The 16855-nt window shown below is 30.5% G+C and overlaps 3 protein-coding genes across 4 annotated transcripts; 1 reads left to right on the top strand and 2 right to left on the bottom strand.

The window, feature by feature from the left end:
• Nucleotides 1–878: 878 nt before the first annotated feature.
• Nucleotides 879–3637, bottom strand: LOC105255083 (RNA-binding protein Rsf1). The gene is made up of 3 exons (XM_011264157.3): nucleotides 3430–3637; nucleotides 2069–2666; nucleotides 879–1348 (listed from the first exon to the last, which is right to left on the bottom strand). Exons 2-3 carry the CDS (start codon nucleotides 2653–2655, stop codon nucleotides 1321–1323), a joined length of 615 nt encoding a protein of 204 aa, XP_011262459.1. The 5' UTR covers nucleotides 2656–2666; nucleotides 3430–3637; the 3' UTR covers nucleotides 879–1320.
• A 525-nt stretch (nucleotides 3638–4162) lies between these two features.
• LOC105255082 (sorting nexin-25) lies at nucleotides 4163–9647 on the top strand. Of its 2 annotated transcripts, none has more exons than XM_011264156.3 (11): nucleotides 4163–4540; nucleotides 4632–4942; nucleotides 5014–5183; nucleotides 5261–5655; nucleotides 5730–6153; nucleotides 6305–6609; nucleotides 6674–6931; nucleotides 7019–7152; nucleotides 7221–7460; nucleotides 7723–8005; nucleotides 8129–8217. In XM_011264156.3, the coding sequence occupies exons 1-11, from the start codon at nucleotides 4304–4306 to the stop codon at nucleotides 8198–8200; spliced, it is 2829 nt and encodes a 942-aa protein (XP_011262458.1). In that variant the 5' UTR covers nucleotides 4163–4303; the 3' UTR covers nucleotides 8201–8217. The 2 variants fall into 2 exon arrangements, with proteins under 2 accessions (XP_011262458.1, XP_025261796.1); XM_025406011.1 differs by lacking the exon at nucleotides 8129–8217 and adding an exon at nucleotides 8835–9647 and having other exon boundaries at nucleotides 4304–4540.
• Nucleotides 9648–11448: 1801 nt separating this feature from the next.
• LOC105255081 (dnaJ homolog subfamily C member 16) lies at nucleotides 11449–16463 on the bottom strand. The gene is made up of 12 exons (XM_011264155.3): nucleotides 15933–16463; nucleotides 15082–15148; nucleotides 14811–15007; nucleotides 14457–14737; nucleotides 14182–14372; nucleotides 13673–14007; nucleotides 13133–13436; nucleotides 12893–13041; nucleotides 12409–12633; nucleotides 12005–12218; nucleotides 11808–11915; nucleotides 11449–11739 (listed from the first exon to the last, which is right to left on the bottom strand). Exons 1-12 carry the CDS (start codon nucleotides 16187–16189, stop codon nucleotides 11617–11619), a joined length of 2451 nt encoding a protein of 816 aa, XP_011262457.2. The 5' UTR covers nucleotides 16190–16463; the 3' UTR covers nucleotides 11449–11616.
• Nucleotides 16464–16855: the final 392 nt, after the last annotated feature.

The following is a 16855-nucleotide window of genomic DNA, read 5'->3' as shown; positions in this document are numbered from 1 at the left end:
TTGTATATTTGTATATTACTATAAGCCTTGATATTGTATAAATCTCAAATACCTGTACGAACTATTAAATGAGAGAGCAACCATATTTAATTAAAATAATTTACTTTAAAATTAAATAAAAATGACATCGAATTATGTTACCAGTAAACTGTGAGAAAATAGGTAGGCAGAGAGGCAGGCAGGGTGGCAGGCAGTACTGAGCGCAAATCATTTAATATCTTAATTTCCAATTCCATATCATTTACAAGTGGAGGTAATATATATTATTACCATTATTTTATCACTTTCTTATTCACGAGCATTTCTATAATGATAAAAGCAAATGCTCTTTTTAACGTGTCTCTTTCCAAATGCAGTACTGCACATATATTATAAAAACGAAGTATAGAAGATATATTATAGACGCGATTTTCGCTTCGCAAAATTTTGATCTTGTTATTTGTGCACTGAAATTTTCCAAGCAAAACTGCCTTGTTTTTTATACACTTGCGCAATAAATCAATTATTATATGCGAGCAGCAATTTGCATTTGGCTAGTATTGCGCGCGATTTACTATCTCATCTTTCCAATTCCCATATAAAATCATTACTATTTCATAGAATATAAGCGAGAACACGTTTTTATCTAAATACACGAGAATGATATTCACAAGATTATGGACCGCCATATTGTAGTAAATTTTTAATGAATTGAAAATATTGAAAACTGAATCAAATAAATCATCAAAAATACATTTTAAAAGATATTTTTAATGCAATCAAGATTATTATATATATGTATATATCAAGATTATTATATATGTTAATATATAATAAGTACTATATATATATATGTATATATATATATACATAAATAAATCTCGAAAAATTTGTATAATAATAAATCAAGTCACAAGATTTTGAACATTGAAAATATATAGAGATCTAAAATAACCCAATAAGGCGTCAGCTAAACATAAAACGGTGATCGTAGATAGTGTTATAGTCCCTATAGATTACAGCCCTATATTAATTACTTCTTTAAATATTAATCATTCGAAGTAATTTCGCGATCTATCTCATCGCGTTTCTTATTTTGTGTAAGAATGCTTTTATTTAAGGGAACTCTCGGATCTGTTAATCATAGAAAGTATATCCCAGCAACGACCACAAGTTGTATAGAAATGGTACAATGCAGGGAAAATATTGCACAGCGCAAACTGCAATGGTAGTTCTTGTCTATATACAGATCGCTGTGTGTAGATTGGACAGAAATGAAGTCGTCGAGGCGGGTGGCTGATCGGCCCGCAGTTCAGATTGGCAAGACGCAGCGTAGTTCTTTTATGTGCATTCACGTAGATGACGATGACTGTGAACATGGAAATGCAAAATAGAATGTCACATTACTTTCGCTCCCTTTTAACTCTCACTAAGATGAGAGCCAATAGTAGCTTGATATTTTTGTGCATGCAATTACAGAAATTTATTTAATGATAGCAATGGGCTTTTCATGCACTTGAAACATTTCTTTTTTTATAATTTATAGAATTTCTTTGTAATTTATTTAATTTTTTGACATGATTTATAATAAGCTTGAAACAATATTATATTTGTAATATTCTATATAATATGTGAAATTACTTGTCAATTATTTTCCGTAAATTAGTTCATTCAGCCTTTCTTTTTGAGCTAGATAAGTATTTGGATATTTAGTCAAATTTCTGTCTGTTGTTTATGATACATTTCCATGTAAACAGATTGTGTATTTTTCTGTTTATTTATCATTATTAATATTTTTAAACCTCTCCTCAAAAAAATATCATCTCTTCAAAACATTTTCTCTTCTGAAGATCTTATAAATGATACGAATTCTTTAAATATAAAAATACAAATATATCTCTTCAGACCTGATATTTACCCATGAGCATAAATGCCACTGTGTACAATTATGATAGATTGTAAGAAGCCTTTTAAGGACACTATAATCTATATTGCACTCTCAAATAGCATTATAGTCAAACTAATATTATAATATTGTTAATCATGTGCGATTAAAATCAGTTTAGATGATATATGGGTATCGTAATACCTGCCACGGCCAGCGGGAGAGCGGCTTCGATACCTCGCTGTACTTGTATCCTTCCCGGTGTAGTAGTCGGCACCAGTGTCCCCGCTACTACCACCATAGACATCTTGTGTATATCCGTCTCGCGTAACATACCCACTGCTGCGATTGAACATATAGTCTTCTCCGTAACGGCCTCTGCCTCTATTTGTGCCACTCCTGCCTGCATAATAACTGCCTCCATAATCGGCATAGGAACTGCCTCTATAACCCACACTACCACCGCCTCGAGAACCGAATTCCCTACTGCCAACTCCCCGATTTCCTCTGAAACCACCTGCACCTCCACCCCTCCCACCGCCGCGACCTCTACCCCGTGAAATCTCCACTCTTAATTTCGCACCCATGATTTCCATGCCGTTCATATTGCAGCATGCTAATTCAGCCTCATTCATGTTGAAGAATTCGATAAAGGCAAAACCTGGTGGATTGAAGGCTACCCACACCTTGTTCAACTTGCCATACTTCTCAAACTCCATTTGCAGATCTTCCTTTTTGATGCTCTCATTCAACCCACCTACGTAAACACGTGTATATCCTTCCGGTGTCATCTTGATCTTTCCTAAAGAATAAAATAATTTTAGTGGTTTAATAATATATCTATCTTTAAGATATCTCAAAATAATTTTTAAATTTAATTTCTCAAATTATTCGGCTAATAATCTTAGCTAATGTTAATTATAATCTTTATAATAATTAATATTAATCAAAATTTAGGGTATATGCATAATATATAGATTTTTATTTTTAAATAAATATAAATAAATATAAATAGGATGATAACATAGATATAAATAGGATGAAAACTGAATGATTTGTAATTATCATACATATTTCTCGCTCTTTGTTAAGCCTTACAAAGCTAACAAAGTTTTTATCATTGTGCATCACAATATATATTTCAATCAATTTTTCATTTATAGAAGCAAATACTTTATATTTTAGTTACAGAGGACAGATATTTGTAAATTACTTATTCACAGTTAAGGGAAATAAGTAAAATAAACGTTTTCTAATCTTACAACTTCAAATGTGAGTTACACGATTTTGATAGAGACAGATATATAAGTCATATACGGTCACAACAATGCTATGGCGGTATTTTCATCTCCGTAGCACACGTAAACTACACGTAAATATAACATTTTCACGAAGGAGCTACTCCGTATGCTGATTTTAATATCGTTAAAATCGGTTAGCGACGCGGCAGAAACGGCGCGAAGTATCGAGAGGCAAAATTGTCAGTGGAAACGAAGATAAACACAGCAGCTTACGCGCCAACGACACGTTCGAAAAAGATTTTATCGCCACGGTATTCCACTCACGTTTCCGTTTTTCGCCGATTCCCTCGTGACAACTCGCCGCCGATCCTTGTAATCGCTATCGATGTGAACACAGGAAAGAAAAAAAAACCGCTATGTAATATACGATTTAGTCAGAAGAATCTACACACACTGTCGCGCAATCAATAGGAGCGAATCTACCGGGGTTCACAGCGCACAGAAACCATGTCGGCTGTTTCGCGTCTCCAACCCAGACGCCAAAGTTGTTGCCGACATGCTGCCATAAGACTTAATAGAGTGGAAACTCTAATAGAAATTTAATCTTAAACCTCTTCAATGTAGAAGACCAAGAGATACTGAATGAGCATTATTATTAAATTTTCAACATTTAAAATGACTTGAATGAATTGATTATGGTTCACAAAAGAATAAAAGTATGTAAAAAAATAAAATTTTAATTCATTATATGAGATGAATAAATATCGTGTCCAAAATAGTGAATTAATAAAAATTGATATTGATAATATTGTTACTCTTACAGTTATGATAATTCAGTATTAATTCATAATATTAATATACCAGAACTATGGTCTACTTTTGAGAGGTTTCAGTATAATTGAATTTAATTTGATAATTGAATTTACATGTGAGACGTATCAAGGGCAAGATGGCGGCTGACAATAGACCAATCAGGAGGAAGGAACAAGTTGGCACTAAATCGGAAATTTCTCTCATCGTCTATGTATTTTATATTGTTTATGGGTGCTATCGATATTTAAAAATGGCGAGGCGCTCGGTATTGTTTTGCATTATTAATACAGCAAGATTAAAGAATATTATTGTATTGAATATATCTTTATTGATGTAAATATTATTGTCTCGTTTGCATATTATTGACGTATTATTAACGAGAAACATGGTTTTCCTTGTTGCTGTTTGCTTTATGCCGTTAGCCACTATAATTCTGGGAATTGTTACAGGCTGGACCAGCGTCCAGTGTTGTTGTCTTTATCTTATATTGACTTGCGCCTGTCTCCTTATCGGCCCATTAATTATGATAATGATTAACATAGCTTTATCTCCTAAGCACCAGACTGGCTCTAGTTCCGTTAGAACCATTACTGAGATGGATGCTTTCCATAACATGCTGATGGTATATGTGCTTTTACAAGTGACACACTTGATATAATGTATCGATATGATGTCATTGTTATTTGGTTTTGATTGTTGGTTTTATTTTGCAGAAAGGATACGAATCCAGATCAGCTACCAGCAAAAAGCATATGCGTTATCCTATGATTTTTACTCGTTTGGTAGATGGTGCCTTGCAGAATCTTTTAGATCTAGTATTTCAAGATTTTGTTGGTTCTTGGTTGAATGATCTGGCGTTTGGTTCTGAACAATTGATAAATAATATGAAACAAGATGTTTGGGGCGCAATACAGAGCCTCCACGATCGTTTGTCACGCGTTGATCATACTAAATTAGTAGTCTGCAATATAGTGAACAAGCTTACCTTTCACTTTGAAAAGATCAGGATAGCTCAAGCAGCTTCGTAAGCTTCTCTTCTTAGCATATTTAAGAAATAAGATTGGGAGAACAATTTGATTTATTTATTGCACTTAGGTCAGAAGGAGAGGATCCAGTATTTATTTTGTCGGCACATTTAATGTCACCTGTTGCTGAATTGGAGTATTTAAGGAAGATTAGCGAACTTTATATCCTGTTTTTGTTACCACGCAGTTACTCTCTTTCTCCAGTCAAGTTTCTTTTAAGAGAACTTCTCACATGCAAAAGTAATTTCATTATCATTTTTTTAAAGATTTATTATTTTAATTTACTATATATATATTTGTTTTTTTCTATATTTTAGTCCTAAAACCGGCGATAGATTTAATCACGGATCCCGATTACATCAATCAAAAGATTTTAGCATATATCGATCAGCAACAACTTGCCGAAGCGATGCACAGAAAAACATACGAATATGCGGAATCTTTCGAGGATTTTATTCGTATGATTAAGAGCACTAAAGATTTAGAAGTTCTCAAACATATCAGATATAACATTGTTACTGAGATTATGCAGGCTACTACGATACAAAACGTTAAACGAGCTCAAGGTTTGGATCCCGAGAATAACACACTTGGAAATTCTGATGCTATTCGAGCCAGAAAACTTAAGAGATACATCCATCAGTTGACGTTTGCCAAGAATACGTGCGAGTGTCATATGCAAACATTAGGATGGGACGGGTATCCTCATCAGGTTACATAGAAATATATTATTCTCATACGAATTGATTTAATGTGAGTTATATTTCATACAATGATATTTTTCAGGATGCGGAAATCTGTGATGCGGCGGAGATTGCGGATGGCAGAATACTTCCTTTACAAGCAATTTTGGATAATGTGATTGGCCGACGACATCTGTCTCAATTTTTAGAACAGGTCGCTAGTCAAGGATTGATTGGTTATTGGGCAGCGGTGCAGGAATTACGCACTGCGGATCGATCCAACTGGCATCAATTGGGAGCTGAGATTTTTTATACTTATATCAGATCACCAACTGCTGAGATTAAAGTGGATAAGAATGTCCGAAAACGAATGGAAGCCTTCCTATTGGGTGATACAGGACCTAATATCTTTTATGAGGTTCAAGATAACGTCGTCAAGACACTCCAAGAAAAGTATTATCCATCATTCCTCGTTAGTGAGCAATATAAAAATATGCAGGAAGCCTTACTCAATGAAAGAGCAGAGGGTCAGTATTGTATAAAATACAGAAAATGTTTGATATTTTCAAGACAGAAATAATATGTAATTAACATTGATGTAACAATACTAATTAGAGAAATTGCTTTATTATAAGTGATGTATTCTATAATATAAATTTTTACGAAATTGTATATCAGGTTTAGTTGAAGATCATGGGATTGTTGATGGTACATTATCAGATTCTTCAACTTTACTTGTTGGCGAACGATCGAATTATGCTCGTAGCAAACTGGATCAACTACAGGAAAAATTGAACAATAAGATGCAAGCTCTACAGGCGCTTAAATCTTCCCTCAAGCCCGAGAGTAAAGTATTAAGCATATTGGCGAAAGAAGTCGAATGGTTGCAAGGTGAAAAACGGCAATTAGAGGCGCATTTAAATCATACGGAAATGTGGGCTGAACATTTAGGTCACTGGAGAGCCGATGTGCAAAACGCAGAAGTATGATTCTGTGTAAATTTTTATTTAAATATATTCATATATAATAATCTTATGCCTTGAGTAGATGCCTGATAATGGGGATCCTCCACAATTTGTATTGGTTGTCCACATGGCGGAAGATGAAGATAATGATGAGAGTATATCTAGTGGGTGGGTAGTATTGAGGAAATTACAAGATTTTCAAGATCTTCATCGGAAACTACGTCAGTTATGTTCTGATGTTAAAACTCTGGACTTACCGTCGCAGCCTCTAAAATTTTTCGGTAAATCTGATAAGAGTACCCTCGACAAAGCTAAGATGCAAATACAAAAATATTTAAATGTACGTCTGAATGCAACATATTTTTTTATTTACGAATTTAAGCTTTTATACACGCACTAATATTCCATCGTTTATTAATTCTTGCAGTTTGTCTTGGAGGATGAAAGGCTTAATCAAAGCGAAGCACTGTACGCCTTTCTTAGTCCAAGTTCGGAACACCTTAAAGCCGTAGCACCATCTCCCAAGAAATCTCGTTTTTCTTTATCTACGTTATTCAAAACGTACGCGTCACTAATTTCGCCGCATGATCATTGATCTATTTGTTGATTTTTGTAAATTTCCACGACAGATCTGTCGGTAGTAACGAGCTACGCGATAAAGAAGATGAAGAAGATTATTCGTTATTATTGGACGATAGCGAGACTGGTCGTACCGGCACAGATAGTTATCTAAATGCTAGCAGGGATGCAATCGCTGAGCCATTATACACGCTTCTAGGAGAAATTTTCGACTTGCGAGGAGTATTTCGTTGGCTCAGACGATCTCTCATTACCTTCGTACAGATTACTTATGGACGCACTATAAATAGGTGAAGTATACAGAAAGAAATTTCATATTCATTTTCTTTATATATTAAATAAAAATATAAATTTCACACAGAAAATAAAACTTGTGTGGGATATTTTGGGATCTTATTTTTTATAAATATTTTATAAATGGAGATAAAAAGAGAGAGAGAGAGAGAAACACACACACAATATTTTTAATTCTCTAATATTTTGTGCTTGAATTATAAAGCATAGAAATATTTGTCACAAAGTATATTAATATATCATTTGATTTTCTCGCAGACAAATCAGAGATATTGTCGCTTGGATATTTTCCGAGCCGATGCTTCATTACTACATACAATTGTTTGTGAAATCGTGGTGGCCGAATGGTCAACTTGTATCCGAAACGGTTCTTCGTACTGACGAGGAAAAGCTAAAAACGCGAGGCGAGGCACGCAGACAATTTCTTAATAACGTACCTGAAGTATTGACGAATCTAGTAGGAGCGCAAAGTGCCCAACGCGGCGCGATTAAAGTTTTCGATTCCCTACAGAATGTGAATCTGAATAAACAGTTATTTTACGTAAGTTATCAATTCTTCCATATCATAATTATAATGATATATAATTATAATTATATTATAATTATAATAATATTATGAATATATATGTAAATCTTATTTTTTTTATTCTTAATTTTTTTACAGGATATATTTGAAGTATTAATGTACGAAATATTTCCAGAATTGCAACATAAACAATGTTCTTTAACGAAATAAATCATCAATGTGACATACGCTTATTCTCCTTTTTTAGAGAGAATTTTATCCTATAATAGAGTGTCTACTCAAATTTTGTACAAAAATTTTCTAATCTTCCAGATATCCTAACTTGCAGATAAAGAGAATATTTTAAAGATTTTTTTGTGGAATTTTCTAAAATAAGTTTTTTTATTGTGTACGTTTTTTAATGCTTTTCACTAATTTGAAGAAAAAAATACAAAGTTATTTAAATTTCACATGATAGAATTACAAATATAACCGAATAACTGAAAAACTGAATATAATTTGTATTGTAAAATAAATATTTTTTACTTGCACATTTTCATTTTTTCACTAAAAATTTAAGTAAACAATATGTAAATTTAATATTTTATTAAATATATTAAAACATTTAATATGTAAACACAGATATAAGAAAAGATATATTTTCATAATATAATTTATAAATATATATATATATATATATATATATATATATATATATATATATACATACACACACAAAATTCACAACTTGGCTTACAGACGGACTATATAGACTGCTTACAATAAAAAACAATATTATAACAGAATTTTTTTAAAAATTGTGAGTTTCGATAAAAATTTAGAAGAAATTCTCTGATTTTTTCAGATACAAAAGAAAGCCTTGAGAATGCCAGGCTTTTTATATTTTTTTAAGGAGTAGACACCCTATATAATTTCCAGATGCAATCAAATTATAAATTTATAAATTAGATAACGATGAATAAATAAATTAGATAGTGCTTAGTAAACATTGAAAAAGATATGTAGATGCATACATATCTATAACGCAGATAATATACAATAAATTACACACTTTATTATATAGTCAACATTCCTAAATCTATTACTTTTCCACACGTAATCAAGATATCTTGTAAGATACATAACAAATTTATATACATGTATTGCACATGTCATAAAAGTAATTTGAAAGCATAATATAATATTAAAAAAAAAATGATTAACAATTTAAATAGAATGGTTTATAGTTACCGCAAAATTGATAATGCATATCACTGTATCTAGGAGAGCATTGTTGAATGTCTATTTAAAATCTAAATCTTTATGTAAAGAAATACTGTACAAAACACAATATAAATGAGATTAACATTAGGGTAAAAATTATTAAACTACATGTGTATATTTTGTCAATTTTAATCGTCATATAAGGATATAAAGTATAAACAATTGAGTTAACACATGTAACTTTTAACAGCATTATCTCGTGTGACACGATATCTCATGTTTCTATAATATATATTTAATATACTTTCTAATAGCTTCTTATAGCAGGCATAAATCTTATATAAGTAATACGTATTTATATCTGTCGCTTTGCAAAGAAAATGTGAAAAAAAGCCCGAAGAAAGTAAATATACCTGCAAAAATGAGATTGTTAATATCAAATGGTTGGATTAAATATTTATTATTTAAATAATATTATATATATATATATATATATATATATATATATAATTAAAAATAGTATATATATTAACTGTGTGTATTATTTAAATAATACTGAATAATGAATGATAAATATGCGAATACAAAAAATAAAATTATTGAAAATAAAGCAATGGACGTATATAAATCTTGATAAGGGCGAAATTCTTACATATATGTACTCTCACACTAATGTATGTTTCGATTTTACGGTAACTATATATAGATAAAATATATAAATCCTATAGATATATGCGCTATTAACATTTGGATTCGAGATAAAACATATTCAATAAGCGAATATTGATAAACAGAGTGAACAAGCGACAGAGATATGCTTCCTTAAAGGACGTATATAAACATATTAATATGGGCTTACATTTTTTTTATGACATTAAAAGTAGCGATCGTTATTATGTCATAAAATTAAAATATTCGAACGTAAAGAGAATCGCGATTAATCAATCACGATTCTGCAATTTTCTATTTGCAGAAATATAGATATTCTATTTACTTGTACTGCAATATAAATACCACTAAATTCTCAGTAATATTTTGACTAGATAATTACAAGCAATTTTGAGGAAAAAGAGTATTCAGATAGTTATAGGAACGGACGAAGTAGTATACAGAAAATGTTGATCTATGTCCAAAAAGATGGATTGATTATCTGGTGATAATATATATTTCTTTCTTTTTCTATAATTTTTTTAGTATACTTTTTTTAACAATACTTAAAGATCAATCTAAAAACATTAAAATGCAAGAAACTGTAAATAGATTTATAAATAATGCTTAGAATAAGTAGTGAATATGTTTTGTCTTTCAATAGGGTTGCATCCGTTCGAATCACAGTATCTCCTGATGGCAATATTCTGTTGACTAGACGAACCTTGTTCTTTATCATTTTTATATATAATATAGAAGGACTGTGGTACCTAGGGACTTATTTTTTATATGCTATTTCTTTTCTAATTATATATATATATATATATATATATATATATATATATATATATAACATATTTGTCAAATTTATAGTTTTTTAAGTTAACATCTTAATACTCTTTTTAACAATTTTTGCTTAATCACATTTTTAATTACATTTAATTAAAGAAAAATAAACCTAATGTCAGTTTTGCTTCTCATTTTATATCGCTGCATTAATTTTTTTTCTATTTTTAGTTATATTTCTTTTTAATGGTCCATATTATACCATATAATAACAATATACTATATTTAAAGTTATTAGTTCATCTTCTGAATCCTCTTTTATTGATAAAAGTATCTTTAAAAATGGCTTAAGCCTTCTGATTGGCTATAAGCCACTTTTAGAGGGTACTTTTATTGATAAAAGAGGATTCAGAATATGGTCTAATGACTCTGAAACAATATATATAAATAAATATATATAATTCATCAAATCTTATAATTAATCATGTGTATTATATGTATTAATCAGTTATTCATTTTATCATCTAAATAATACTGTTATTGTGATTAATTAATTTAAGATTCTTGTTTTCTGTAAAACATTGTAACATAATCTATAACAAGAAAGAAAAAAATATAAATATATTATGTACTTATAAACATTGAAAAATATACATCTATTGAAATATAGTTTTATAAATATATCGTATGTGTGTTTGTGTATACGTATGTGTGTAATGTATAAAAATTATACAGAATTTCTCTACATATTTTAATTTATTTATGAAAAAAAAATTAAATATATCAAAATCTAAAAAACAAAAATTAAATTACATGAAATGAGTAGTTAATTAAATTATAGGCAAACAACGACCGATGCAAAGCATTATTAAGCTGTAAAATATCCACTAATAATAGAAAAGTAGATAGCATATTTTCCAAGATATGTCCCTAGGTGACATAATTTTCTTTACGCATATAAAAAAAAGAAATGTTTTATCTCTTTCTCTTTACTTGGCAGTGAACTCGGGCCAATAATTGATATAATAACGATGTGTTAATCCTTCAAATAATCTATCGAGCCACATCGGTAAACCATCTAAAAGATTGTCCTGATATAAAACATTTCCACCCTGTAGAAATATTCAAAAATTATTGTCGACGAAAATCGTTAAAAATCAGGGTCATATTTATTACATACCTCATCTTGAGACATATCGGATTCATTAGAACTCTCGAAACCAATAAAAGCGCCAGCTTCCGGATCTTCCGGTGTTCGGGCAAGCTGCTTGGTCATCTTTTCAATACGCTGTGTACATGAGATATAATATAATTTTATTAATATATTTTTTAATAATTAACCTTTTTGAAGTATATATATATATATACCATATGTACCTTAGAACCTTTACCCTTGCTACATTCTGGATGTTTAGCATGGTACATGCAGAAATACTTTCGATGTCCATTCAAAGACAGGACAGTGCCCACACAATTCTTGGCATTTATATTTAAATCCTTTTGCTCGGATAAAGTGAGTGATAACAGTTTTTTGTACCAGTCAAGACCCTTCTCTAATGACATATGTGCGAACATGAGCGTTTTATTCTTTCTGAGAATAAAAAATTAATTTATCATATTTTCTACAATTTCTACAATTTATTAATTATTGTTATAATTTATTATATATTATTATTATCTACAATTTATATATTGTTAATTTTATATAATATATAAGACAGACTTGCTGTATAGTTATTATGTACAAGTACTAATTACAGTAAGAAAAATGACCAACATACCTGTAAGGCCACACAGCTCTATGAAAAGCTGGCAATAACTTTAAACGACTTTGAGCATCAACCAGTAGAATAATAGTCCTACATCCTGGTTTTAATAGTCGAACCAATCCATTATACTTTTCCGCACGTAATTCATGTAATCGTAATTGCGGTTGCGATGAAATTGACTTTGCATTATCTTTGTATTGGGTACGTTCAGCTTGAACACTTGCTTCTTCTAGCTTGCTATACATCAAGAATATAGAGACTATGTAAAATCGTACATTTTTCAACAAATTGATGTAATATAAAATATGTTATTTATAAGTAATCAATTATTTTTAATATATGCAGTGAATGTATGCTTAAAAAATTAGTAATTATTTGTTAGCAGAGTCTGTTTTTTGATAATCCATTAATATTAATACTTGATTTTTAATTAAATTAATATTTTACTGCAATATCGAAATTAGGTCATATACTATTATAATTAAATTCTACTCACACTAGATATGACATTCCGTACCCTGCGGCTCCAATTAACATAAGAGTTGCTAATACTGATATCAAAGGCAGAATTTGTTCTTTTGTTAAATTATCAGATATATAATCTACTGCTAATAACGCCCTTCCTATCAATTTATCTACAGTACCCTACAACAAAATAACATTAAAGTGTATGAGTATATAGAGAATGTAACAAATTGCAAATTATATTAGGATTATATATTATTAGGATATATACCTGTGCATGTTCATCTGCTAGTTCTCCTACGACAGCAGCATAAGGTAAAGCTTCAGTGGCACGCAATAACTTTTGTATGGTTTTTTCTAAATGTCTACGCGTTTCATTCCATATACGATCGTCCTGAGTGGCTTCAATCCAACCATGAGGAAGCCATTCGTACTTCAAATGATTAGCATCTCGTCTCCAGATGATGACAATATGTAATAATGGTTCCAATGGACTACCTTCACCGGCTGCTAATGCTGATACAAATTCAGATTGCGTATCCTTGAACACGTACGCGTACCTGACGCGGTCTGTGCTGTTAACAATATTATTAATAAATTAAATGTTGGAGATACATATATACAGAAATTAATATTTTTTAATTTAAATAAATCAATATTAATAAATATTATTATAAAAATCACTAAAAAATTATAGATAAATTATATATTATTAAGAATATATTAATAAGAATGTATTTTACGATAAAATATGCATATATTAAATTTAAAGAAAAATTTTTATATTATTAAGATATTATATAAGACTTACCTATAAGACGATTCCAATGCAACTTGTCTAAATTTGTGCCTAGCTATGTCATGCAAAGGACTATTTTGTTGCGATATTAAAACGGCGCACAGACGCTTTTGCGGTCTTAACCATTCGGGCGGGCATATAGAATCCAGCATTGCTTGATTTGAAAGTCTTGGCAATACAAGAAACTTATTATTGGCAATAACATTATGCATGGTTTCACTGGAAATGTCCTTCATACTAATGGATGCCATAGGCTTCTCAGAATTTTCATTAAAAAGTAGTAAAGTATCTAATTCTCCCGAGATTTTGTATTTTGACGTTATATTCTCAGTTTCAGCTATACCAACCTGGAAGAAGTAATAAACATATTATATTAAGAAAAATGATATATATTTAAAAAAATAATAAATTAATATAATTAATATTATAATTTATTAAAATATAATATTAAAACTATATTAAAAACTAATATATTAATGGAAAAAAAAATATATATATATATGCGTAAAATCAATGTTTACCTGCACAAAACCGAAGGCTACCCGATCTCTATAGTAAAAAGACATTAATAAATATCGCAAACGAATAAAGTCTCTCTTTTCAAATATCAATGCGCGAATTCTATTATCTGTCCATCCCGATAGGAAATTTTCTACATTGGTATTACTAATTGTACTTATTAATTTATATGGTAGTCTACTTCGTACAAATTCTGCAAATAAATGTCTGTTAGTCTGAAATAAGATTTTATAGAAATGAAGAATATGATACCAGATATGATATTCTGAAAGCATACCAACAACTTTTTGAATACTAAGTAAAGATTCTTTATAGACGCTAGTACGTCCATCTAGAGTAACAACAAGACATGGAAGCGAGTGAATGCCGAGTCTTCTTGCCAAGGTAGATTCTTTCTTGGCATGTGCTGTAGCCAAGCCAAGTCCTAGAGGTTCCAATTCATCAATTAATCGTCTCCAAGTGGGCTCCACTTGCAGACATGCAAAGCACCAATCGGAATAAAATAAAATTAAATATGGAGTACGATAAGATTTAGGTATTATCACATTCTCGAACGATCTGTAATTTATATGATATTTAATATGTTTACAACAACAATTATAAATTAATATGCACAAAAAAAGACACAAACCGATAAGTAATACTCATTTTATGGAATAGTGTGATGTCTCTAGTTTGATAATGAAACTGCTTAAAATTACTAGTAAATAATTCTTCCAATGGATCAAGAACATTAAAGTGACTATTGTCCCTTCTTTGTCTGGGAATACCTTCGTCTGTGATCCCATGATTATCAAACTTTCTCCTTCTTTCTGGATCTGTCAAAAGCTAAACAATTCAAGAATTAATAGTATTCAATATTATTTCCTTGCCTTATAAATGATATTTTAAACAAGACATACCTCGTAAGCTTTTGTTATTTCTACAAATTTATCCTCAGCCATTGGATGATCGGTTTTATCTGGATGCCTAACAAAAATATATAATAAGGTATTTGTATATTATGTATTGAGACATTTTATATTTTATATTTAATGATCAGAGTATCTACTTATAAATCTTGTAAAAAAATTTTATTTGAATTCTTTGATCTTTGAGATATTTTGTTTAAGATTCCAAGTAAAGAAAATATTTAAAATTTTCTTTTACAACTTTCCAAAATAAATTTCTTTATTATATGCATTTTCTATTTTTCACTTATACAAAGAAAAACACAGAATTATTTAAGTTTGGGCCTGTTCTTTTTAGCTGCATTGCTGCACTAGTGCAATTAATTAGAGTGAAAGAAAGTATGTTTGTCTCTCTCCAACTTATTGCACTAGCGCAGCAATGCAGCTAAAAAGAACAAACCCTTTCACATGTTAGATATGCAAATGTATTAAAAAGAACTTAGTAGCTTTTGTAAGATAAATATTTTTCACTTGCATATTTTCATTTTCATATCAGAAATAATTACAATAAAAAATATGTATTACATATTTTGTACAAATATATAAACACAGAGATATATTTATAATATATGTTAAACATATAACTTATAATTTTGACTTTTTGTCTCGACTGCTTACAATATACAAGCAAAACTATTATTTATATTTATAAGAGGAAATTTAAAAGAAAAATGTCCCGATTACTAAGAATATTCTATGAGAATTTCCTAATTTTTCCAAGGAGTAGACATTCTGATAATGTTGTTTGTATATATGCAGCGTTGCAGATGTTTCCAAGCTGAAGTAGATGTATCACTTCTTACCATTCCTTGACAAGGTGCTTGTAAGCCTTTCGAATTTCCTGCAGAGTCGCATGTTTCGATACGCCTAATATCTTATATGGATCTCCCAAGGAATCACCCGCGACAACCGACGGTGTTGACTGGAGAATTACAAGGAGGCTTAACAGCAAGAATGCGTATCTCATTAATAGATTGATATTACTGTTCCATGTAACGTTGTGATGGAATTGTCGTTTGTTCGTCGACGCGTGAGTCATTAAAAAATCAATCAATAACATTATCCGTGACGCAGTGATAATCCCTACGGGGCCTTCTCCTTTTATGCACGAATGGGTTATTCGTGATTATATATTACGTGGATATGTCAATTGTTATTTATTTGCTTCGAACTATCGTTCTCTCGCGTGCTCGTCGCATTCGGAATTAGCGGGCATATTTTGCGCGGATCATCATCCACTTATCGTCACGTGGGGCGTTGATACGTATCGGCGATTAGTCTCACATCTTCTTCCACAGACACATAAAATCCATAGCCGGAACCCGGATCGGAGCATTAACTGCTGATACCACAGATGATACAAGCAAATAGATAGCTAACTCCCGTATTTCGTTTAAGCGCCGTTCAGTAGACAAATCGCTTAGTAGCGATCGAACGTGATTGGCTCTTGCTTTTAGAACTGACAAATCAACATTGAGTATTGACAAGACATGGCAATTCGCAATCAGCTCTTCTCTTTGACAAGTGTTTTGAAGTTAATTTTTATATCAAGATATTTTTGAATCCTGAGTAAAAGAAGAAAGTAAAGAGTAAAAAGAAAAAGAAGAGTAAAAAATTAAACGTAAAGGATGTAAAATCATTATATATTAAAAATATATAATTACAATTTTTTAAATCTACAAAGGAATATCTTGCTCTTATAAGATATATTTATTTTGTCATTATA

Source organism: Camponotus floridanus, unplaced genomic scaffold, assembly GCF_003227725.1.
Source record: "Camponotus floridanus strain SB8 unplaced genomic scaffold, Cflo_v7.5 scaffold13, whole genome shotgun sequence".
Taxonomy (NCBI): Eukaryota; Metazoa; Arthropoda; class Insecta; order Hymenoptera; family Formicidae; genus Camponotus; species Camponotus floridanus.
This window is presented reverse-complemented; position numbering and strand designations above follow the sequence as displayed.